General features: G+C 46.1%; 1 protein-coding gene across 2 annotated transcripts in view; it reads right to left on the bottom strand.

Moving 5' to 3' along the window:
• The window catches only part of SLC6A11 (solute carrier family 6 member 11), a 124,884-nt gene that overhangs the window by 46,200 nt on the left and 53,337 nt on the right, over positions 1-25,347 (bottom strand). For both annotated transcript variants that reach the window (XM_034955786.3, XM_034955787.3), the window contains exon 6: positions 19,474-19,608. In XM_034955786.3, coding sequence (XP_034811677.1) covers positions 19,474-19,608 — 135 coding nt within the window. The remainder of the gene's footprint in view (positions 1-19,473; positions 19,609-25,347) is intronic.

The following is a 25,347-nucleotide window of genomic DNA, read 5'->3' as shown; positions in this document are numbered from 1 at the left end:
TCTACATACAGGATAAGTGAGATCACATGGTATTTGTCTTTCTGTGCATTGCCTGGCTGCTGCTCACTTTCGTCTTCCCAGTGGACTGCCATCATCTTCACCAAGAGGAGAGGTGGTGTAAATGAGCCTGGAGCCAAACGCTCTTATCTTACCTGTCTCTCTGCTCTCTGCAGGCCCAATGTCCAGACAGATTTCACTGCTTGACACTCACTGACCTGCCTGCCCTGCTTACATACCATTCTCCTTCCACCTCTCAGGTCCTGCCAGCCTTCAGGGTCACATTGCCACCTGCTCACATGGCCTCTCCTATGCTCATCTGAATGGAAGCGGTGACAGCTTTAAATGGCACCAGTTCCCTGGGAATCTGACTAACGGAGCATCCTGGTTCACATAGGCCAGTGGGAGCAGCAGGACCCAGGGGCCTGGGGGAATGGGTAAACATGCAGGGCTGTGTCAGGCAGGAAACCAGGAGGGGTGGCTAACCTGGTGGACTAATGGGAGATGGCAGGCCACCACAACACGCCCTCCTGGATAATGTGTGGGACACAGTGGCCTTGGCTTCGGGGCAAAGCCACTGTGAGGGAGGGGCTGTCTTCATTCCTCATGCTTCCCTCAGCGATTTTTCAGGGCTTTGGGTTGAGCTGTAAAACTAAGAATGATCAGGTAAAAATAAAGTAAGTTACAGACATCAATGCCAACGTACTTAAGGCTGAAGTGTACTGATGTCTACAACTTACTTTGAAGTGTATCAAAAAATAAAATAGAATGCATGGATGGGGGCTAGAAAGGTCTGTGGTGAAGCTGACATAGTGAAACACCCATAGTAGAGTCCAGGGGGTGGGCATGTGCAGGCAGAACCAACCCACAAGACAGCAGAAGGAATACTCTCGTCCCACAGTGGGAACTGGAGGCCTCACTGGAAGAGACACGTTCACGACACTTCTCAGGAATCCTTTGGTGAGAAGACTATGCTTTGTGCCCAGTAACTCATGCTTGCATCAGTGGGGGGAAACTGAGGAAACTCTTACCCTGCCAGGTGATGTCAGAAACCGAAACCAAAACCAACGTTCAGTCTCAGATCAGAAAAACTGAGTTTTCTGGGATCAGTTGTCTCCTCCTTGACGTCCCCTCAAAGATTAAAAACACCTCTGAACTCCTGATATTATCCATCTGTGATTCACAGATTCATCTGAGAAGTTGTTAAGCCTCATTTTCAGCTGTTTCCCTTCTGGGCTAGGTAGAAGTCTTCCACGAGTCAAGAGAGAAAGGGGAGCAAGTATGAGAAGATAGAAGTTTGCATTCCTCCAACCTCACCTTGCACAAACCTATGGATTAATTTTATATTCTGTCTCTGAGGTATTCACTAAAGAGGTCTGTATCTGTTATTTATTTTCCTCATCTGTCTTTCTTAGGGAATATTTTCTTTAAAGCTCCAAACAGGTGACAGGACTGGAGAAGGACAATTATCATGGTACTCACCATCCCAGGCAGGAGCTTAACTCTGAGATGACAACCACAGGCTACAATATGCACTTAATGAGCACCTACTATGTGCTAGGCAGTTTGCAAGCCATCATAGGAGAGGTAGAGTTGGATAAAATGTTCACGTTCTGGAAGGGTCAGTCAACTGTAGCTTGGATTAACACCCAGGAATGTTAATCATGTGCTTGCTTAGAATGACATTCACCCAACCCGTTTCCCCCACGCACTTCCACAGCCTTGGGAAATCCTAATGCACTGTCATCTATAACCTTGGAGATGTGCAGTTTCTCCCTTCCAGGTGATTTATGATATAAAAATCTTCTCATGACCACAGGTAAATCATCTCTTCTCTCTGGGCTTTGTCTCCTCCAAAGGACATTTTAAAGACTAATTCCTGGGCTTTGCCAGCTTTTATTAATCAGACACATACAACTGCTAATAGGAACTTCCTGTCAGCACAACATGGTCCATGTTGGTGGATCATAAGGGGGAAAATAAAAGGGATTATTGATAGCAAAAAAAAAAAAAAAAAGGAAGACAGTGATTTTACTAGACACTCTCATTTTACAGCTGATGGAACTCTGGCACAAGGAGGTACAGTGACAGTTCAAGGTCGGTGGTGGAGCTGGGTTTCCTGATTCTTAGCCTGGGAGTTTCGTACCATGCAACAGTGCCTCCTGGGATGAGCAGTGGGACATGAAGGACCGAGATGGGTACAGCATAGGAGGCTGAGCAGCACCCACTTGCCTCTACTGTTTGGAACGTCACTGAGACCCTAAGCAAGGAGGCAGAGCTATGTTTGGCCTCTGTGTGAACCTTATGCAGGACTCAGCACTCGCCCTGTAGGGCTTTCCAGCACTTGGCTTGCATATGAGAAGTGAGAGAAACGGAACATGAGATTCACACACCAATGAGTTTTCAGAGAAGGACATCAAGCGTCACAATCCCAGCCAACTAAGAGGTATCAAAGACCCGTCATCTTGCTGCTCACAAAAGAAATTCCTGCTCTCTTACAAAGCTGTGCTAGATCAGAAATCATCAGAACACACTGCATCTGCAAAGCACACTTCTTCCCAACTATGGAGGAGCTGCAGGAACAAGTCATAGCAACTTAATAACAAGAGCTGCTCTGTAGCCCTTGTGTTGCTCAGAGCTCTTTCACACACATCTGCCTATTTGATGCTTTCCACAGCCATTTGAGGTGGACAGAGTAGGGTTTATTAACATGGAAGCCCAGAGAAGTTATGTGACCTGCCCAAGGACACAAAATTAGTGAGACAGGACCTGATTCCATGTCTGGTCTAACCTCTTCATTTCATAGATGAGCAAATAGACTCAAAGGGGTGGAAAAGTGGCAAATGTTTCAACTGGAGGTGCTCAGTCCTGGTCCAGTTCTCCACCAGCTGTGGCCTTGGGTGAGCCATATCCTCCCTCTGGCACTCAGGTACTCATCAACAAAAGAAGAAGTTGGACCTACATACTGGCTCTTAAACTTATTAAAATAGCAAATAAATGAGCTTTATGGAGTTCTTTGCCAAATACCTTCATGAGTATAATTTTACTCTATGAGTAAGAAACAAATTTAGTGTCAGAATATAAAACCATGGAAATTATGAAATATGAAATCACCACCACTGACACATGATTTTATGAATAAAATTGAGCTGTTGAATTAAGCATGAATAAGGGTATCTCCCTTAATATTAATTGGCTACTTGAATATTCAATATATCATGTTCAAGACTAGCAGATAAAGAAAAGTAAATGCTGAGGGTTAATATTTTTATGACAGTTACAGAAAACAGATAATTATGAAATATTTTAAATCACAGCCTTTTAAATCTGTAACATTTTAAATCCATTTTAAGGAAGATAGAAAATTCTCCCAGATGCTAGAAATGAGAAGTCAAAACTGAAGTTGAGGAGGAGGAGGAATAGACCTAGCAACCCATAGGGACATCTGAGCAAGTAGAAGTCTGAGAGGCTGAGGTTTCATTCCTTCCCAATGGTAGAGTTAAGATTGCATGCTGTGGGTATGACCAAAAGCTAATTAGGCTTACTGAAAAGAGCTGGGATCTAGAAAGGATTGTCCCATAGTGAGCCAGAAGTTAGAAACTCTACCCCTCAGCTCGCCATGAAAGCATCAGATATGGGTATGATTACACATTGCTCTTGCAATATGGGCATCCAAGTTCAAAATGTAACTTAAAAATTACCATCCTACAATTCCATTCCCAGCTAAACTACCACTCAAGTGAAATAAATGTCTTTCCAGAAATACACAGACTAAGAGAGCTTAGTTACTCCAGGCCCTTGCTCAAAGAACTACTAAACGATTAACTCCAACAAGAAGAAAATGTAATCCTGTAGAAAGGAATGAAAACAATGGGAAGCAAAGAAATCAGTAAAGCATGTTGTGAAATACAAGTGTCAACTCTTAAGAAGTAATAAGGCAGAATCAAAAAGTAAATATCACAGGGATGATGAGAGCATGGGATTTGGAGGGAATTTGTGTGCTAGAGTATTTTTTCTTATTCAGAAAGAGGACAAAGATAGTTAACAGCCACACTGACTGAGTCAGCACCACACCTCCTATCTCTGCACTGCACTCAGGGATAGACCCTTTCCTCCCAACCCAGTGGTGCTGCATGTACAGCTATCACAGCCTCCCACAGCACTTCACAGATGGACTTTAGTTGCAGTCCTTTCTTCCAAAGACAACTGTGGCCGTGGTTCTGGTCTTGACTCTTCAGTGGGCATTCTTAGAACTCTGCTGTTTCATTCTTAGGAAGGAAACCCACAAGGGCTGTCAGCGTGCCTTCAGGGCACCAGGAGTGACTGCTCCATTTCCAGCACCTGGCAGAATTGGAGCTCCAGTTTCTACACATCCTCCTGCTTCTTGGGCCTTTTTTTCCTATAAAGCACTACTGTCCAATAGAATGTTCTATGATGATAGACATGTTCTATATATGTGCTCTCTGATATGGTGGCCACTAGCCACAGATGGGCATTGAGCATGGGAAATTTGACTAATGAAACAGAGGAACTGAGTTGTAAATTTTATTTAATTTCAATTTAAATAGACAGATGTGGTTTATGGCTACTGTATGGGATAATGTAGTTCTAGAAAGTGGAAATTGCTGAAGGGATCCATTCCATTCCCTTTGCAGGAAGCTCTGAGGTGATCCTCTCTCTCTCTCTCCCCCCTGGCGTGGGAGTGAGGGCAGGTGGGTGGCCCCAACACCCAGGAATTCCTTCTTGCCTAGACTACTTGGCCCCAGAACTTCTGCTTCCTCTGACCACAAGCCCTCACTGGTTTGTCTGACAGGCCTCAGCCTGCCTTCAGTGCTCTCTTAGACCAGTGCTCCTCAAATTTTCATGTGTATAAAAACCACCAGGGGTGTTGCTAAAATGCAGGTTCTGATTGAGCAGGTTTGGGATTGGGGCCTGAGGGAGTCAGCATGTCTGAAAAGCTCCCAAATAAGGCTGGTGCTAGGCCTGGAGACACTTTCAGTAGTAATAAGGTTTTAGAGACAGAAGCTCCTCTAAAAAGGCTACAAACTGTATGATTCCAACTATGTGACAATCTGGAAAAGTCAACACTATGGAGGTAGGGAAAAGATCAGTTCAGGGGAAGGGAGGGCTGAACAGGCAGAGCACAGGGGATTTCTAGGGCAGGAAAACTACTCTGTGTGATACTGCAGTGGTGGGTGCGTGTCATTACACATTCACTGGAGCTACAACATTGCACATTTGGAGGTACCTCCAAACCCATAGGAGGTACAACACCAAGAGAGAACTCCAATGTCAACTATGGATTTAATTAATAATAATATATCAATATTGCCCCCTTGAGTGTAGCAAATGTACCACCCAAATGCAAGATGTTCCTAATACGGGAAATGGGTGTTGGGAGGAGGTGTGGGGTGTATATGGGAGCTTTCTGTACCTTCTGCTCCATTTTTCTGTAAACTTAAAACAGCTAAAATTAATAAAAATCTATTAATCTAAAAAAACTATACTTAATCTGCAAAATTTAATGTGCAATTTTGGAGAGGGGGGTTAAAGATCCTCCCCCACTTAAAAACTCCTGTCTGAGAAAACAGGAAATGTGTCTTACTCATCCTCCCCACCCAACCTCCACCCCACTCCCACAGTGCCCAGGAAATATCTAGCAAGAATGGATACTTGGTAAATTTCTCCTGATTAATTTAAAAAGCAAAGGCTGGCATCATGCCTGGCATAGAGTAGGTACTCAACAAATATTTGGTGGATGAATAAACATAAGGTGGGCATTCTAACAAAACAGCCTGAGAATACCTGAAGACAGGCACTCAGTTGTTCCTCTTTTGTGCTGGCACAGCTCAGCTCATGACTCTCCAAGGTTCTCACCAGCCCCTGCCGTGGCAACATCTCTCCTCTATGAGACAGCAAAATTCTCAAGGGTGAAAACACCACCATTTCATCCCTGTACTCTCACTGCTTGGCTGGGCCTTGCACACAGTACGTGCACCTTGAATGTTTGCTGACATCTCTTTGAAGTGACTCCACTGTCTCCTTCCTGTGTTGATCCTCTTGAACTTCTGGAGGTAGCCAGACAAACTCACACAATGGCACTAGCTCCAGCCACAACTGCCCATAGGCTGTAACATCACAGCTGCCAGACCCCCATGACATTGCAAAGCCTTCTCCATCCTCAGTCAGATTCTTCCTTGCCATACTCCTCAAAACTCAAGGTCATTTGATAGCAGCCTCATTTTCCTCCAAACTGGCTGTATTCTCCAAATTCATTCTATTCGCTTGCCCTTTCTAAACAGCTAATATGTGCTTTTTCACCTAACCTTAACAAATCTGCAAGGAGGAAGGAGATGAGTAAAGGATAAGGCTCTCTCCTCTAGAAGCTTACGAGAGATGAAACTGAGGCTCAGAGAGGGTGAGCCTTCCGCCTAATGTCACACAGTGGAGAATGAAGAGCAGGCATTCACATGCTGCTCTGAAAACTCATACTCTTCATTGATGAGTTTTGCTGAGCCTCTCTCTTATCTGAGTAATCTTCTGAAATTACAGCTCTTTTCATGCCAGTCATCTCTTGCTCAAAAACATTCAACAGCTCTCTCCAGACCAATGAATGAAATCTGAACTCTTTGGCTTGGCAGTCATGGTTCTTAATGAAGGGGCTTCAGTCTACTGACTTCATCTTATTTCTTATGATTCCCTATCACAAAGTCTATCCTGTAGCTACACTGAACTACAGACCATTTCCTGCATATATGCAGACTTTCCACCTCTGATCTTTGCTTCTTTCTGAAAAGACTTTTCTTCCTAATCCTGCAGAGATCAAATCAAAGACTGTCTGTTTCAGCAGGGCACGGTAGCTCACACCTGTAATCCCAGCACTTTAGGCTGAGACGGGCAGATCACTTGAGGTCAGGAGTTTGAGACAAGCCTGGCCAACACGGTGAAACCCTGTCTGTACTAAAAATACAAAAATTAGCCAGATGTGGAGGCGCACAGCTGTAATCCCAGTTGCTCAGGAGGCTGAGGCAGGAGAATCACTTGAACCCAGGAGACAGAGGTTGCAGTGAGCCAAGATCATGCCATTGTACTCCAGCCTGGGTGACAGAGTGAGACTCCATCTCAAAAAAGAAAAAAAAGAAAAGATGGTGTGTTTCATAAAGTCTTTTCCAGGACATGTCACTGAAAATAATGTTGTTCTTCTCTGATTGTCTATGTTCCTTTATCTGAATCACTATATGGCATCCACCATCCATCCATCCATCCATCCATCCATCCATCATCCATTTATCATCCATCATCCATTCATTAACCATCCATCCATTCATCATCCATCCATGCATCTATCTGTCCATCTGCCCATTCATTATCCACTTATCATTCATCTATCCATCTGTCCATCTATCATCCATCTACCCATTCACGCATCCATCTATCATCTATCTGTGCATCCTTCCTTCCTTCCATCCATCCATCCGTCCATCCGTCTGTCCGCCCATCCATCCATCCATCTGTCCATATATTCATCCAGTGCTGACTGGGAGCCTCTCATGCACCAGGCTCTGTGTCAGGTGCTGAGAAGTTCACAGCGGATAAGACAGACAAATTCTTTGCTCACATGGAGATCACTTTCTTAATGGGGATATTAACAATGAACACATCAACAAATAAGCATGAGATTACTTCAGACAGCCATCAGCCCTGTGAATAAAATAAAACAAGGGCTTTGTTAGGTCATAGGGTCTAGGGAGAGATTTTTTTTTTTTTTTTTTGAGATGGAGTCTCGCTCTTGTTGCCCAGGCTGGAATGCAGTGGCATGATCTTGGCTCACTGCAACCTCCACCTCCCTGGTTTAAGCAATTCTCCGGTTTCATCCTCCCCAGTAGCTAGGACTACAGGCACATGCCATCATGCCTGGCTAATTTTTGTATTTTTAGTAGAGATGGGGCTTCACCATATTGGTCAGGCTGGTCCGGAATTCCTGACCTCAGTGATCCACATGTCTTGGCCTCCCAAAGTGTTGGAATTACAGGCATGAGCCACCACACCCAGCCTAGTGAGAGATGTTTGAGCTCATCTAGTCAGAGGTGACCTGACTTTGGAGCTGAGATCTGCAGGATGACAGGGAGCCAGCCACAGGAATATCTCAGGGGAGAGTGATCCAGGCAGAAGTCAGAGCGCTGCAACAGAATCGATCCTGGAATGCCCAAGGCTGTATGGGACAGGGACCAGGCCACAGAGGGCTCCTTGACCATGGCCACGGGGAACAGTCTTGATTTGAATACTGAAGCAAGAGGATGCAGCCATGGGGTGGTGAGCAAGGGAGTCGATCTCTGCTTCTGGTCACACCAGAGTAACAGGGATCAGCCCAGCCCTCCTGCCATAGCAACTATTAAAGCAGACAAAATAAAGGAAACCACTATTTTCAGGTAGTAGACAATGTGCAGGGCTAGACTGCAATCCTGAGAGATGGGAACCCCTGAGAGGGTTTGCCCAGCCTGCTGCTTGGTCACTACTTCCTGACCACCATGCAGAGAGCTGAGTCTGAGCATAGCATGCAGTCTCCCTGGGCAGAGGAGGCAGTGCCAGAGTAAGGACAGTGGGAACAGCTGGAATCCACAGTGGGAGTGCTGGAAAGGGAGCTGTGCACAGAGGGGACCCAGAAGTCCATGTGGAGGCTCTCTGTGAGGCTGGGCTGAGGGCTGGCTAGGTGGGACCACTCAAGGCTCACCAGAGAGCATTGCTACAGAGATGAGTAGAACAGAGACCCTGGAGTCTGGATGCTGATGGCAGGGGGAGGGAGGCAAGGGGATAGGGGCTCCCACCCTGCCACAGTGGAGAGATCTGGTCAACCCCAAGTTTTCATGCTTGGCACCCAGCTGAGACACAGAAAGACCTCACCATAGGAGCAAGAACCATGTCCTAGGGCAGGGTATCTCAACCTCAGCACTACAGACATCTGGGACCTGATTTTTTTTTTTGTCATGGAGGCTGTCCTGTGCATTGTAAGATGTTTAGCAGTACCCCGGGCTCTACCCGCTACATGCTGGTAACATCCCCCAATTGTAACCACCAAAAAATGTTTCTAGACATTGCCAAATGTCTCCTGGGAGGTGAAGCTTCCTCAGTGGAGACCCATGCTCTAGAGTCAGAACGACTTTACACTCATCCTAATTAAGTCTAAAGCCAAGCCCTGATGAGATGTATAGGGGAGGCAGAGCTTGGAATCCTATCAAGTCCTATTGAGTTAGAGGGGCTTGGGAACAGTCCAGATTTCTACAGACCTGCACTAAGAAAACAAAGTTGAGCCTACACAAGGTTAAGATGGTCATCTAGTAATTCAACTACGTAGTATAAAAGATTTTAAAGAAGCTACTATAAATATATAATATAAATGCATTCAAATAATTAAAGGAAAATACATTCAAAGAACAATGCCAGAAGGTTGTACGATCCAGGATCCCTTTTAACAAGCTCCCTTGGTCTGCCATGTGAGAAAGGGAGCAGCGGTGATCAAGAGGAGATAGAAGCCCACCTTGGAGGTGATTTGATTCTATTCTATTCACTCGGAGGAGGCCGACTTGTGCCTCAGTTGTTCAGGCTGCACTTAACTTAGTATGCTCAACCTTGGTAGATACTCTCAAAGTGAGGGACTGACAAACTAAAGCAGATAAGTGAAGAAAGAATAATCAAATTATAGAATGAATGAATGTCTCAACATTGGGAACCAGGTGAGTAGAACGTTGTCCCAAAGTAGAGGTAACAGGCCTCCCTCTCAGAGGGGCCAACTGGAGGCTGACAAGGTTACCACAGAGAAGATTCCTGCGCTGAATGGAGATTAAAGCTGCCCAAGGCTAAGATTCTAGGATTCTTGCAAAGTTGTCACATAGGTTTGGGATGCTCAGAGATTCCAGAACCGGAATGCCAGCCCAGGACTGGGCAGGGATAGAGAGAGGTCAGGAAAATCAGACACGACACAGTTTCAGTACCGTATCCCTCACACAGCCAAGTCAGACTCACCTGGGTTCAGCTGCTGGCTGTGCAAGCTTCAGCCCCTCAAAGCCTCAGTCCTCTCATTGGTAGAACCTTTAAGACACAGGCTTTAAAATTCTCATGACTTATAAGATGATGTACAAAGACCTCAGGTCCTATCTTATAGGTCATGAGAATTTTACCTATATATAGCATTTAGCTCCTATGTCTAAAATACAATAATTTTCAACTATTTGCTGATTGGATAAATTAAAAGACAAGTTTCTAAAGCACAGTACCTGGCATAAAGTCAGCAATCAATCAATGATAACCAGCATCAGTAGTTTTATGAGTACCCAAGCAGCGTTTCAACCTCCAGGACTGTGGATCATAAGACACTGCTGAAACAGCCAGGAATGAAACAAGAAAAGAATAAACATCCACTACCTTTAAGCGTGCATGATGTTAGATCAGTGATGCGTCTCTAATTACGGAGGAATTTACCCTCTGACTGGAAGGAGTACACCTGTCAGGTCAGTTCCAACCTCAGCACCGCCCGGCACCACTGTTGTCATTGGCTTAATCATGTGTCTGTGTCAAGAGACTGTCATTTCCTTGAAGATAAGCGCCATGTGTGATGATCTGATCTTACATTCCAGTGCTTGGTATTAGGAACAATGAAACTAACTCAGGAACAAATACATTGAAAGGAAACTTTGGGGGATTTTCAGTCTCAAGTAGTGGCCCCCACCTCAGTGAGGCTTGCAATATTTTCAAAACCGTATATAATGTCTCTGTGTTGATGTCGATATGGACATTTTTGTTTGAAAGTCCAACAGCCAGAAGGCCCAATCTTCTTTGGGTCTTTGCTTAGAATCAGAGTACACTGCCACCAGGTGGCAGCAATTCCATGGTAACATGTGAGGTTCAGCAGGTAGGGTCTTGAACTGGGGTCTTGTTTTCCCTGATTCATCTTTTTGTGGGGTGGGGAGGCAGGGAAGATTTGGTGTTCTGAGGTGCTCTCACAGTGTGGGCATCTTTCATTCCAGCTCCAGAGTTTGGACGCCTTAGTCTCAGGCTCCAGTTCCCTGCACAGAGGAGGTGGATCTGGGGAACTGGTGCACCAGTGCCCGGAGAAAGCAGATCCCACCATTTGGATCTGTGACAGGCCTTTCTGTTCTTGCCCTGAAAACACACACTTGAAACACAATGATGAGTGAGAGGAGCGGGAATCTGGGGCAGGAACAATGTGATTTCTTGCAAGATCCCCTCAGCTCCCCAAAGACTGAAAAGACAGAAAGTAAAATTTTGAGGGCAAAAAATGGAGTGGAAGCACTTCACACTTCAGAGAGAACATGGGGCTGACAGTGAAGACCAACAAATGTTTAGAAAATTATAACAGACCACGGAATGCAAATTGCTGGGGGACAAAAGCGGCAAGCTGCTGTGTCGCTTCAAGTTCTTGACGAGAAACTTAATTTACTGGATCCACAATAAAGGTCCTCGGTTCCAAGTTCAAAGCGCCCTCCCCCTCCCCCCCCCCGGCCCCCTTGGGCTGTGGGGCCCTGACTCATCCTGCCCAGAGCTGGCAAGGTGGAGGCAAAAATGAGGACTGCCGCCGGTGTTCCAGAGCTCTTCTGGCTCCCAGGCCCTAGGCTGGGTGCCAGAAGGGAAAAGTGGAGGTGCTCTGGGCCTCATGTGCACACTTGCCCCACTGCCTCCCTGTGCGGCCGATATTCTTACCCACAATGCACAGGTGAGAACCTGGAGCCCAGAGAGGTCAAGGGGCAGGCTGTTGGTCACCATCTGGCCAGTGGCAGCAGAGTGACTCCCATTTCCTCGCCTCCACACCAGATCCCACTACACCAAGAATGCCTCTTTCTGAAGAGCACACCCACAACTGCAACCATAACGCAAAATAACACAGGCTGTACTAGAAATTGTTCTTCCTTCTGTCTTTCCTTCCTTCCTTTGTTCACTTGTTTGGTCCTTCCTTCGATTCATTCAAAAAATATCTCCTGAGCCCTTCCTGTGTTGCAGGGACTGTTCCAGGTCTGGAGATTGAACAGGGCAAGTAACAGATAAATTCTCCACCTGCATGGGGCATACATCCTAGTGGGTGGAGAACGGTGATGCAAACTGAATGGCGTCTGCGATGGTGATGAGTGCAAGCTGGGAGGACAGATGAGATGCACCAGGAGCACATGGGGTGGTGGTACGATTTTAAATAAGGTGGTTGGGACCTTCATTGTGACTGCACTGGTCGGGTGGGCACCCCGTTAGACTTTCAAACAATTTTCACACTTCTCTCTCTTGATCAGTGGAGAAGGTATTCTCCCCACTTCTGCATAAAGAGCAGGAAAGTAAAATGGCTCCCAAGGCTCCAAAGAAGGAGTAGAAATGACTTGCTGTGCTGTCTCAGCCCTCAAGTTTCCTGGCTGAGCTCTTTTCACCCTTTCTGGCTTTACTGGCTGGGAGGGAGGACGAATGGGGCCACCATGAAGGTAGCCACAGCCACCCAGCTCAACACTTTATCAGCCTTCATGCAGAATCCCTGCTGCCCACATGTGGAGGGGCAGGAGCACCCTCCCAGGGAACGTCCTTGTATAAGGCTGGAAGCTGGAGTCCAGAGCTTTGTGCCAGTCAGACACCCTGTGTCCCCTTTAGAAATGTAAATGACACAGCAAATAGGCATGTCTGAGCCCCTTGTAATCCTGAGGGAAGGGGAGCTGGGAATCAGTCTGGAATTAATGGAGATCCTGGATCATGGACGGGCCACAGGGCTAAACTGGGGCTCCTCATTGCTCTGGTGGGGATGCGGGCAGAAGAGTATCCTCTGGGGTGGGAAGGTGCCAAGGGACTCTCCTCTACCTGCTGACCTGCACGTGCCCACTTGTCCTGGCCCAGGCCCAGGCTTCATGAACCCCACACATGTTTGCAGAGAAGTAAACTCTGCTGATAACATGCCATCCCCACGGTTATTACTGGAGCACGATGGCAGGCTGGCCCTTCACAGAGCCACAAGAGACAAGGCAATTTTGGGGTTCTAACGCAAGGTACACAAGCTAACAGCCCTCCTGACTTTCCCAGTGGACCTTTCCAGGAAGTTCCTAGAAAGGCAAGAGAGGGAAAGTGATGGTATAAATGCAGCCACTCTACTTTACTTACTTATTTATTTTTGAGACGGAGTCTCGCTTTGTCCCTCAGGCTGGAGTGTAGTGGCGTTATCTTGGCTCCCTGCAACCTCCACCTCCCAGGTTCAAGCAATCCTCCTGCCTCAGCCTCCAGAGTAGCTGGGATTACAGGTGTGTGCCACCATATCTGGCTAATTTTTATATTTTTAGTAGAGACGGAGTTTCACCATGTTGGCCAGGCTGGTCTCAAACTCCCAACTTCAAGTGATCTGCCTGCCTCAGCCTCCCAAAGTGCTGGGATTACAGGGGTGAACAACTGTGTCCAGCCTAAATGCAGTCACTTTAAGCCCACTCTAATGTATAAAAGGCACAAGTCGTTCACAGGCTCTGCTACTCAGATGATTACCAACAACAATTTGCTACTCCTTCTCAACAGACTGTAAGAATGGAGGAGAACTTCTGGTCTCATCCAACCCCACTTCCTTCTTCTTCTAGGGAGGGAACCCCAGAAGAGGTGAGACTCCACCCTTTCCTATCAGACTGCATGCTCCCTGGGGACAAGGAGGCTCTTACTCATTCTACATGCTGAGTAGCTGGCACAGGTGGGGCTGCAATAACTACCAGTAGAACAAATTAAGGAAGGGTTGCTGGGCTCTGGTGATAGATGAATGGGACACATGTTTGTTGTAATCCCTGCCATCCTGGAGTCCATAGACTAGGAAGGACTCCCCACCAAGTGCTCATTTCACCCCCTCCTGGCCCTCAGTCCACCTGAGCTCACCCTCATCCTCCAAGGGACTAGATGGAGCAGCCCTGGGGACCAATGGGGCTCAGAGGCTGGAGACCTGAATGTATCCTGGAGCTCAGCCTGAGGCTCAGCCCTCTGACTCCCCGCAGGCTTCTCTTCCTCCCCTAATCACCTCTCCTTCCTATTTCCTATTTCTCCACTTGTGGGAGAGATTTTACTGGCTATAGAGTCACCCACTTAAATTTCTCATAGCTGCAAGAGGCCTGAATACTGCAACTGCTGGATTATCCCAAAGACACAAAGGTGCCCATGCTCCCAGACTAGCCCAACAGCCAGGCCTAGGGACACTATCTGGGAACTTTTCTTCCTGGTGCAATTTGAACTGCAGGATCATTTCCAGAAGTACAGGAAAACTAAGGATCATTTTCAGAAAACAAACAAATAATGTGGACTTGCTAAGAGGACAACACTACAAAGAGATACAAGATGGAAACTTTCACTGACTTCCTGATAAAATACTTCCAGTCGACTCCTCTTCCTAATCTACTCTTCCTAACTTTGGGAGCTGTGCCTCAGTTGTCTGTAGGGTGACCATGTGGCTATGGAAGTCCTAAGACTAGCTCAGGATGTTTCTCTACCCCCACAGCACTGTGCCTTAGATGTTGGCCAGCCACCTTCCACCTGCACTACATTTGTCATGTCCATGCTTGTTTTAATATTTTTTGAACATTTGCCTTTAAATTAGCCTCACTTTTAATCACATATATGACATATATGTGTATGTATGTATGTACAGGTTGAGTATGTCTAATCTGAAAATCTGAAATGCTCCAAAGAGCTCCAATGCTCATTGAAGCATTTCCTTTGAGAGCCATGTCGGTACACAGAAGGTTTCAAACTTTGGAGCACTTAGGGATACTCAACCTGTATATATATGTATGTATGTATATATGTGTATGTATGAGATCATACATATCATATATATAGTCTCATTCTAGCAATAATAGCAATAAAGCCATGATTTTGATATGGTTTATGTCCCGGTTTTATTCCTAATGCCTATAAACATACATACATAATTCAAAAGAAAAAATATTCCTCCATGACTGGGCCATCAAACTTGACCTTCAAGGCCATTGGCTGGGGCAGGCGGGTGCGACCTGTGATTGAGGGAGGAGGGGACATGGCCCCCTAGAGGCTAGGAGCCTTCCTCAAGGTCATATCACCACTGGCAGAGAGCAGGAATGGAAACCAGTGCTTCTTGCTTCTTCATGGGCTGGGTATTCACAAATGGGGACAGTTGGAATTAGGCCACACTGGGCTTCTTCCTGCAGCATACCCCAGCTGCCAAAACACACCAACATACATGGGGTTTTGTTTTCCTTTCCCTCTTGGGGTCACGATCCTTATTTATGCCACAGAAAATCAGCAGTTGCTTTTTGGGGACATAGTTGCTTTTGGGACACACACAAACACACATACACACTTCCTGGCCATCGCTGACAGAGAATCAAAAAACATTACAGCTCACGGATTTGGTGATCTGGAGGTTATTCGACTTTTTGTTAAAGAGAACCTTCTTGTGAAAAATGAAAATAGCCCTTACTCCTATCATTCAACAAACATTTAAGGAACACCTACTGTGTACCAGGCATTGAGCTCATCAGGGACTGAGGATACGATGGTAGGAAAGGCAGATACAGACCTTGCTCCCAAGCTGCCTTCTCAGCCAGTGGCCACCCTGTGGAAAACTGTCAATGCCTACAATAATCTCTGACACAGAGTAGGCACTCAGAAAATACCTGTTCAACAAGTAAATGGACATTGAACAAATAAAGATCACACACAATTATATACACACATAAATATCTTACTGTAAATATATAGGATATGTAGGTGCTTTGGAAAATAAGTACGGGGTGCTGGGGGTGGTGCATGGTGGGCAATCAGAAAGACTTGCCTGAGAAAGTGATGTTTAAACTCAGTCCTAAAGGATGAGTGGGCCGGGCACGGTGGATCACGCCTGTAATCCCAGCACTTTGGGAGGCCAAGGTGGGTGGATCACGAGGTCAGGAGTTTGAGACCAGCCTGGCCAACATGGCAAAACCCCATCTCTACTAAAAAAAAAAAAAAATACAAACATTAGCCGGGTGTGGTGGAGCACTCCTGTAATCCCAGCTACTCAGGAGGCTGAGGCAGGAGAATTGCTTGAACCTGGGAAGCGGAGGTTGCAGTGAGCCGAGATCACACCACTGCACTCCAGCCTGGATGACAGAACAAGACCCCATCTCAAAAAAAAAAAAAAAAAAAAGGATGAGTGGATGGTTGGTCAGTCGAGTTGGGGAAGGACGGTCTGGGGAAGAAAGAAGGAGTGTTTCCAGCAGAGAAACAGCATATGTGAAGGCCCTGGGGTAGAAAGGCCATGTCTATTGGATGCCCAGAGAGGAGGTCAATACCTGGAATGAGCTGAAAGAGGGGGAGAGTGGTAGGGGACGCAGCCAGGAGGCAGCTCACAGAGGACAGTGGGGACCCCACCATTTGGATCTTATTCCAAAGACCACAGGGAATCCCAGGAGAATTTAAGCAAAAGAGGTGCCCATTGGATTTACATTTCAAAAAGATCCCTCTGTTGCTGGGTGGGGAGTGGCCTAGATGGTCAAGGAGCCATTTCTGGATGACCAGTTAGGGGGCTACTACAGTTTTCCAGTGGGAGATGGTGGTGGCCTGGACTAGGCTGGTGGCAGCAGGGGTGGAGAGCAACAAGGACGGAGTCGGGGGTCAGGTGGAGTGGGGCCCATCAACCCCTGCTCACATGCCCCTGAGGGTACCCCAGTGCACTGTCAGCAAACTTTTTCTAGAAAGAGCCAAGTGGTAAACACTTGAGATTTTGCAGGCCTGTAGGAAAGAGTCAACAGAGCAGGCCCAATGTTGCTCCAAAGTCGGGCCCATTTGTAGTGTTGGCTCTTGCCTGCTGTCTGGGAATTGGGCTTTTAGGATGCTCCCTGTGGTACTAATTGACACGGTTGTTTTGTATGCCTGGAACACTGAATCCCATAAAGGCTGCCTGCCTAGACCATTTGTATAGCAATATGATTTCTGGTGAACACCTGTGTTTCCTCTGAGAGTCTGGAAGTCAGAGGGTTGTGGCTGATCATGGAGGCAGGAAGTACCCGTGCAGTCAATAAAACACCCTCACTAAAAACCTGGACTCTGCATCGCAGGAAGTCTTCTCTGGGCAGAAACCCTGCACACATGCTGCTGCATTTCCTTGCTGGAGGAAGGAACACAGTCTGCATACCCGCTCCAGGCAGGAGGGAGGGAAAGTGAGAAGCCTGTGCATGGATTCCTCCACATTCTGCCTGGTGAGTGTCTTTGTCTTGCTGATGATGGAAACAAACCACATCCATGAGTATAACTGCTTCTGTGTCCTGTGAATCCTAAATTACCAAATATGTAGGTAATCTTGGGACCACCCCCCGACACAGGGGTCCATAGGGTTTCTGTCTCAACTACTCAACTCTGCCTTTGAGTGCTAGAACAGCCATGGATAACAATATGTAAACAAATAACAGGCTGTGTTCCAATAAAACATTATTTATAAAAATGGGCAGAGGGCTGGATGTGGCCTGAAGGCCATAGTTTGCCAGCCTATGCTCATGGAAAAGTGGGGGCTCTCCAAATCCACTTTGAAAACCCTTTCATGTCACCAGTGAAGAAACTGAGGCCCAGAAAGAGGGAAGGGAGAAGGAACTTGTCCACAGGTACTCAGGTTCCATGGCAGAACCAGGAGAACCCAAGTCCCAACTCTCAGACCAATGTGCTCTCCACTACTTAATACTGGCTGGTGGCCAGGGCCTAAAAGGAAGCAGATGGTAGAAAATGGCCTGGCCTGCCTCACCTCTGTGTTAGTTCTCGTTTGTTTTTTTTTTTCTCTCTCTCTCTCTCTCTGTGTGTGGGAGGTGGGGCGGTGGGGGGGGGCGGGTGGCGTTTAAGGTGTAGGTGCCACCTGGATTTTCCCAAACTTTTTTGATTATAAGAATCACCTCTGGGGGTTCTTAATAATATGGATGCCCAGGTGCCATCACAGACCCACTGCAACTGGATCTCTGGGATTAGGGCCTAGAATCAGCATTTGTAACCAGTTCCAAGGTGTTCGGACGATCAGCTAGATTTGGAAACTCTGGGTGACACTCAGTGGCTCTTGAATGACTACCAGGAAGAAAGAAGCCCATAAGCAGAGGAGAGAAGGGGAAATCTGTCTTGGATCAAGGCAGAATGCATGGACCTCATAAAAACACACCGATCAGTGGTTTGTAAAATATGTTCTCCAAAACTGCTCCTTCAACTGAGCCTTTGCCATCAGAGATCAGGAACTGGCAAAGCCAACAGTTGAAGCTAATTTCCTTCTTCCCAGGGATTCTGCCTGCAATTCAGAATGCCATGCAGGTGCCTAGTGGTATCCTCAGCCTCAAGGCCCTGCAAGGCATGGCAAACTGAGACAAAAATGAGCTAACTTCCCACTCTGCCCACCGTGATGAGGGGCCTCTGAGCTGCACTAACCATCCCCCAACAAACGCTTCCCCCACAAGCTCCCCTAACAGGAGGTGGCTGGAAGCCACAGATCGCAGACTTGAAACTTCTTGCAAGCCTCATTTCCTATTTGGAAACTGTACTGATTCCATGTGTTCTGTGTTTTAACAGAAAAATGAGTGCCTGCTTGCCTGCTCAAATGTCTTTGATTAAGTTATTTCACACACTAGAATGACCTAGAGGCCTTTAAAAGATACTGACACCTGCAACCCACACCCAGAGAGTTCATTTTAATTGGTCTGGGTTATGCTCTGGGAATTAGGGTTTTCAAAAGCTCCCCAAGAGTTTCTGACATGTAGCTGAGGTTGAGAACCACCAGGCTTGTGAGATGTTCTGTTTTTATCTGTTTAATGTAGTCCAGGGCACACCACCATGTACCCACTTAGAGAACCTTAGGCACAATTACTGCTCACCATTCAGAACAACCAATGCCTTACCAAAGACAACTGATAGCTTAGCCAGTTTCTCCAACTCTTTTTTTACTACGAGCTACTCCCACAAAGAAAATCAATCATGAACAAAGACCCAGTTTCTCTCACCAAGATGCACTACTGCAGAGATCTGTGATTTGGGGCAGAAATTTTTTTTTAATTTTTAATTAACTTCTAACTGAAATTTAGTATTTGTTTCAATTTTAGATGCAGGCAATGAACTGCAGTCCTGTTAGCAATAGAAGATATTTTCATATCATGGTGTAGCTATCTTGAAATGTCACTTATGCTCATTGCTGCTTTAAAATCACAGTAGTCATCAGACTTGCTGCTGGATCTGGCTATGTAATGTCCTCGTTTTAAAATGTGCATCTATTACCATGTCACAAATTTGCCTTTTTAAAATGTTTTGGTAACGGTATTTCAAAATATTTGATTTCCTACGTATTAAATTTATGCATTTAAAATTATTCTGGGAAAGAGTCCACAGGCTTTCCACTGTTCAACCAGCTGTTGAATCTCAGTGGCCAGTGGCAGGGGCTCTGCAGAAGGCTTCCCAGTGGTGGTGGGTGATGCTGCACATTGAGCAAGCGACTCTTACCTGCGGGTCGGAGAGCCGGGAGAGGTCAGGGTACAAGTAGAACTTGATGCCCTCTGAGGCCCCGGGCAACGTGACCCCTCGTATCAGGAGGATCAGCAGCATGATGTAGGGGAATGTCGCAGTCACGTATACAACCTGTGCACAAGAGGAGAGGACAGAATCAAGAAGGGGGTGAGAGCAATGGGGTTACTTCACTCAGCACAATGTCCTTTGGGTGCATGTTGCACCAGGACCCTCTCTCCCAAGGCTGACCAGCATTCCCCCGCGTGTATAGACCACATTTGCTTGATCCATTCATCTGTACAAGCCAGTCACAGAAGGACAAATACTGCATGACTCCACTCATGTGAGGTACCTAAAAGAGTCAAATTCATAGAATCAAAGAGTGGGATGGCAGTTGTGGGGAACTGGGAGGGGGGAAATGGGGCATCACTAATCAGGAGGTATAAAGTTTCAGTAGTGAGATGCATCAGCTCTAGAGACCTGCTGGACAGTATTGCACCTACAGTCAACAACAATGCATTGGATATTTACAAATATGTTAAGAGGGCAGATCTCATGTTAAGTGTTCTTACCACAATAAATAAAATTAAAAAGGAAAAGGAAGCAGGGGTGATAGGAGTGGGCCACAGAGGGGGTAAAGGAAAGAAGGGCTTCCTGGTGCAGCAACAAGAAGTAACCCCTAACACGGCCTGTCCTCCTCCCTCATACCTCATCACAGGCTAGGTCTCTCAGTGCTGTCTACTGAGTGCCTGTGATGTGCTTGAGAGTGGTGCTTGTTGAATTTTTTTGACCACAACACAGAAAGAAATATACATCACAATCCAGAACACATAGAGCTGAAAAAGAAGTTTCACAACATAACACATGTGTGATACATGCTAATATTTTCTATTGTATTCTTTTTTTAAATAAGCTGGCCATGATCTTCTAAATCCACTTTAGAATTCACTGTTGGGTCAATACCCACATTTTTAAAGCCACAGCTCTTACTGAAAGTTAAGTATGCATAGTTAAAGAGAGACTAGGATAGCACAGGATAGTATAGGCTAGACTAACGTAGGATAGGATAGGATGGTATAGCATAGCATAGCATAGCATAGCATAGCATAGCATAGCATAGCGTAGCATAGCATAGGATAGCATAGCATAACATAGGATAGTGTAGCATAGCATAGCATAGGATAGCATAGAGTAGCATAGGATAACATAGCATAGGATAGGGTAGCATAGCATAGCAGAGCAGAGCATACTATAGGATAGGATAGGATAGGATAGCATAGGATAGGATAGGATAGGATAGGATAGGATAGGACAGGACAGGACAGGACAGGATAGGATAGCATGGGACGGGACGGGATAGGATAGGATAGGACAGGATAGGATGGGACGGGATAGGATAGGATAGGACGGGATAGATGGACAGGACAGGACAGGACAGGATAGGATAGGATAGCATGGCATAGGATAGGATAGGATAGGATAGGATAGCGTAGGGTAGGGTAGGGTAGGGTAGGATAGCATGCCATAGGATAGGATAGGATAGGATAGGATAGGACAGGATAGGATGGCATGGCATGGCATAGGATAGGATAGGATAGCATAGGGTAGGGTATGGTAGGGTAGGGTAGGATAGCATGCCATAGGATAGGATAGGATAGGATAGGATAGGATAGGATAGGATAGGATAGCATAGGATAGGATAGCATAGCATAGGATAGGATAGCATAGGATAGGATAGCATAGGATAGGATAGGATAGGATAGGATAGGATAGGATAGGATAGGATAGGATAGGATAGGATGGCATGACATGGCATAGGATAGGATAGGATAGCGTAGGGTAGGGTAGGGTAGGATGGCATGCCATAGGATAGGATAGGATAGGATAGGATAGGATAAAATAATGAAGGTGAGAAGAGGGGAGGGAAAGGAAGAAAAGGGCAGAAAACTTTGGGGGCAGAAAAAACTCAGTGCCTGCCTGGAACCATTTGGGCTTGGTCCATTTGGAGGCAGGCGATTGGACCCAATGAACCCGAGAAACCCTTTTAGCTAGCAGATTCTGGATAAGAATCAAGACAGTGAAAGACACAAACCTCCTCTGAGTTTCCTCGCACAAGAGTGGCCTAGAAGGAGGCATCAAGGCCCGCAGGGACTGTAGGAGTTCCCATCCCAGGGGCTGCTTGTGGCGCCGGCCACACCCCTTAACTGAGATCCCTGCAGGACTCAGTGTCCTGCCAGTTCTGACTTTTCTCTTTTGTCACACTCACTCCTCCAATCACTTGGTTCTGTCCTCTCAGTGGGGCCTGCCTCCTCCGTCTGTTCAGATCAGCAACTTGTCAACATTTGGGGTCCAGGGACACTTCTGAGAATCTGAGGACCTTCCCTCCAAATGTGCTCAGATGCAGATATGCATGCAAGCTTTGGTTCAGAGACTCCAATTTCCCAGATAAAGAATCTATGCCCTGAGACTTCCAGCTTTCTAAGTTAGCCTCTCGCTCCTGTTCAACCCAGGGTTTCTTTGACCAGTGCTTCAGTCCTCCACCCATTTGTTCATTCATGTATTCCTTTATTGACTCAGTTCATCCACCTACTCACTCACTCACTCAAACACTCTCATGCACCAAGAACTGAGCTAGGTCCTGGAAGGTAAAAATAAGACTGAATCACAGGAGGGAAATTTCTGCTTCAAGCGACTTCCAGTTGGTAGTAAAGAAAGACTTATAGACAGGAGGTCATGCCTCATGTCATCAGGGGAGCAAAAAGAATGGAAGAGCACAGAGAGAGTGAGTCCCTCACTGCAAGAGCAGTCCAGAAGGGCTTCTCCAAAGAAGGGTCAGCCCATAAAGGATGATAAGGAATTCATTACTTGGAAAATGGGGATGGAAGGAAGATGGGAAAAAGACATCCTGACTCCATGCCCAGCCCTTTACACATGATAATAACAATGGCTGCATTTACTTAGCACTTCCACACATGAAACATTCAACAAGAATGAGTAGGCATGATTATCTTCTTTTTACACATGACAAAGGTCAGAGAAGTTACTCATAACTTGCCCAGGATTGCCCAGTGAATGAACGACAACCAGACATGGGGGTCATAGCAAGTCCTGCCTGACTCCAGGGTCACACATTCAACCACCAGGCTACCTATGTATGCAATCTGCAACCCTCACAACAGCCATGCAAACCCTGTGTTATTTTCCCATTTTAGAGATGAGATTTTCAGAAAAGTCAAGTCATTCCATTTGTAAATGACAAAGCAGAGATTTTAAACCCAGTCCTCAAAAATAGGAAATTAGAACCAGCAAAGGTTGGTGATAGTGGGTCCTGTGGACATAACCTGAAAGGCTGGACTATTTTATTCAGACAATGTCTCTGTTCTGCAATGATGGTAACCTCCCCAGCCCACTCATGGCTCCTGCACCACCAATTTCTGCATCCCTGTTTCCAAATCAACCATCAGCTCAATCGACATGTCAAGTAATCAACACAATCTCTTGCTATCATATGCAATGTAATCCAGAAAAGGTGCAGATCAAATATAAAAGAGCAGAAATCAATATTAATATTAATAAAAATAAGAGGCCAGTAATCAATAAGGCTTGATGGTTTCTGCAGAGAGCTAAAAGTGCTATAAAATCTCCAGTTTCACTTAGCTTTGTACACAGCATCTATGATAGATCTTCAGCATTTCATATACATTCTTGATTCATTTCCTTCAAAATCTCCCCCTCCCCCCAACCAAAGCCAATCATCTTAAGTCTATAAAACATCAGGTTGAGGCTAATAACCCATTGCTTTCATTTAGTAATTTCCACTTTTGTCTCTGTTGTGTGGCAGAAGATTAATTATCCAGAATGTCCAGGAGCTGACGTGTTCCAGATACATAATATTTGGAACTCAGCTATCTTAATTCCCAATGCTTGCAAAATTTAAGGAAAAGAACCTTACCATGTAAAACATAAGAACAACTCAAAAATCATAAAAATTTGTCCTTCACCTGTGGGGCCACTTTGATATGATTATGCTTGCTGGTTATGCTATGTCCAGTTTCCACTGGGTAGACTGAGCCAGTGGGGTGTCATTAAGAGGGTCACTTAAAACCTGGCCAAATGTAGCCTCACTGTTCCCAGGCACCATGTACAGAAGACTGCTCCTCAGTTACTACAGTGACATGGTTTATTATGTGGCTGATGATAATTTTGAAGCAATTCCATTGTTTAGAGTTCTGAATCGATGCTCTACTTCTACATTATATTTAGGAGAACTACATTCCCTCCACTGCTATTCACACCTTCATTTTTATACTTCTTTTATAAAACCATAAACCAAGGGAAATGAAACCAAGGGAAATAAAATATTCAAATGAATTGCCCAAAGACCACAGTGCAGACAAAGAGTTAGGCTGTGAAAATGAAACCACTGGCTGGCAGGCATTAGCCCAGAAAAAATCATTTGTAAGCTGAGGTTTGAGAGCCTTGAGTCAGGGTACAAAAGGTAGCTTAGAGGCATCATTATGTAAGGCACACAAGTGGAGATTGGTATGAAGGTTGAAATTCAATGCTGAGGATAGCCTGTGTCTATAGCTCTTTTAAAGCCACTTTAAAAAGTGGCTCTGTAAAAGCTACTTCTAATCTGTTTCTACCCTTGGCCATGCCAGACACTTGGACATCATCTTTCACTTTTCCTGAGAACAGCTGTGCATTGTCAAAACCATACAGATTCTTGTCATCAAGAGACTGCACATAAGTGACACACATACTGCCACTCTTCCCTCTTGTGCCTTGCCAGACATCACTAATAGATCACAGCATTCTTTGCAGCTAAGCTTGGATGCAGCCTCAGAACCCTCCGCACAGCACTCCAGGCAGCCTGCCATAATCAGCTGGGATGAAACCCCTCTATCTGCTACCCTTGGTCTAGTCCATGTTTCATTTATGCTTTCTCAGACTCTCCTGCAGGTCAACAGAATGGTAAGACCCAGGTCTAGTCCTTGAGGAAGGAATTTATGCACATGAGCATCTAGGAATGAAACTCCTGGGATCATGACACCACACAATGAGGGTCACACAAGAAAAGGAGGCTATGGAGACAGGTTGGGAAGGTGCTTCCAGGGTCTCTGGGAAGGGATCCAGCCTTCTCCTGTCTGTGAACATGGACTGGAGCTTGGTCCCCAAAGATAAGCAGAATAGGAGAGGTTGGATCAGGCAGGGAAGATGTGGAACTAGCCAAGGACGCAGAAATTGGCAGAGGGTATTGTCTGCCCCCTCATATATTCAGGAACCTCCAGGTTGTCACTCAGGTATGCTCAGAGTTAGGTTCACCTCTCTTCTCAGCTTCCCCCACATTCAATCAGTGATCAAGTCTTGCCAACTAGATCTCCAACTACCTTCTGAAGTTACACCCCCTTTTTACCGCCATTGCTGGTGCCATTCATCACCTTTCTTCTTGGTCACTGACAGCCTATACTGTCCATACTGCAGCTGCAGTTACAAAAATAATAATCCTGCATGTCTCTTCCCTGTTCCTGAGTCTAACCTCCTCAGCCTCGCATTCAAGGTTGTGGGATATGATGAAAGGGTTGGGCTTAGAGTCGGATAACGCTGGTCCAGTCCTGGCTCTGCCTGGGCTTGCCGTGTGACTTGGCCAGTCTCCACCCTTCCCCAGACTACCAGGTTCCCTGCTATTGGGGAACGTGCCAGGCCTCTTAGGCCTCCTTGCCTTTTCTCAGTCTCTCTTTGTCTACAGAGTCCATCCCCAGCTCCTCGGCCACCCAAGACGTTTGTCCTGTGTGTATCTGAGTCCCTACAGGCGGAGGATTCCTCCAAGTCAGGGCCCTGCCCTCCAGTTGAGAACTCATTGTCCTTTCT

This window comes from Pan paniscus, chromosome 2 (genome assembly GCF_029289425.2).
Source record: "Pan paniscus chromosome 2, NHGRI_mPanPan1-v2.0_pri, whole genome shotgun sequence".
Taxonomy (NCBI): Eukaryota; Metazoa; Chordata; class Mammalia; order Primates; family Hominidae; genus Pan; species Pan paniscus.
The sequence above is the reverse complement of the archived record's forward strand: the minus strand, read 5'-3'. Positions and strand labels throughout refer to the sequence as shown.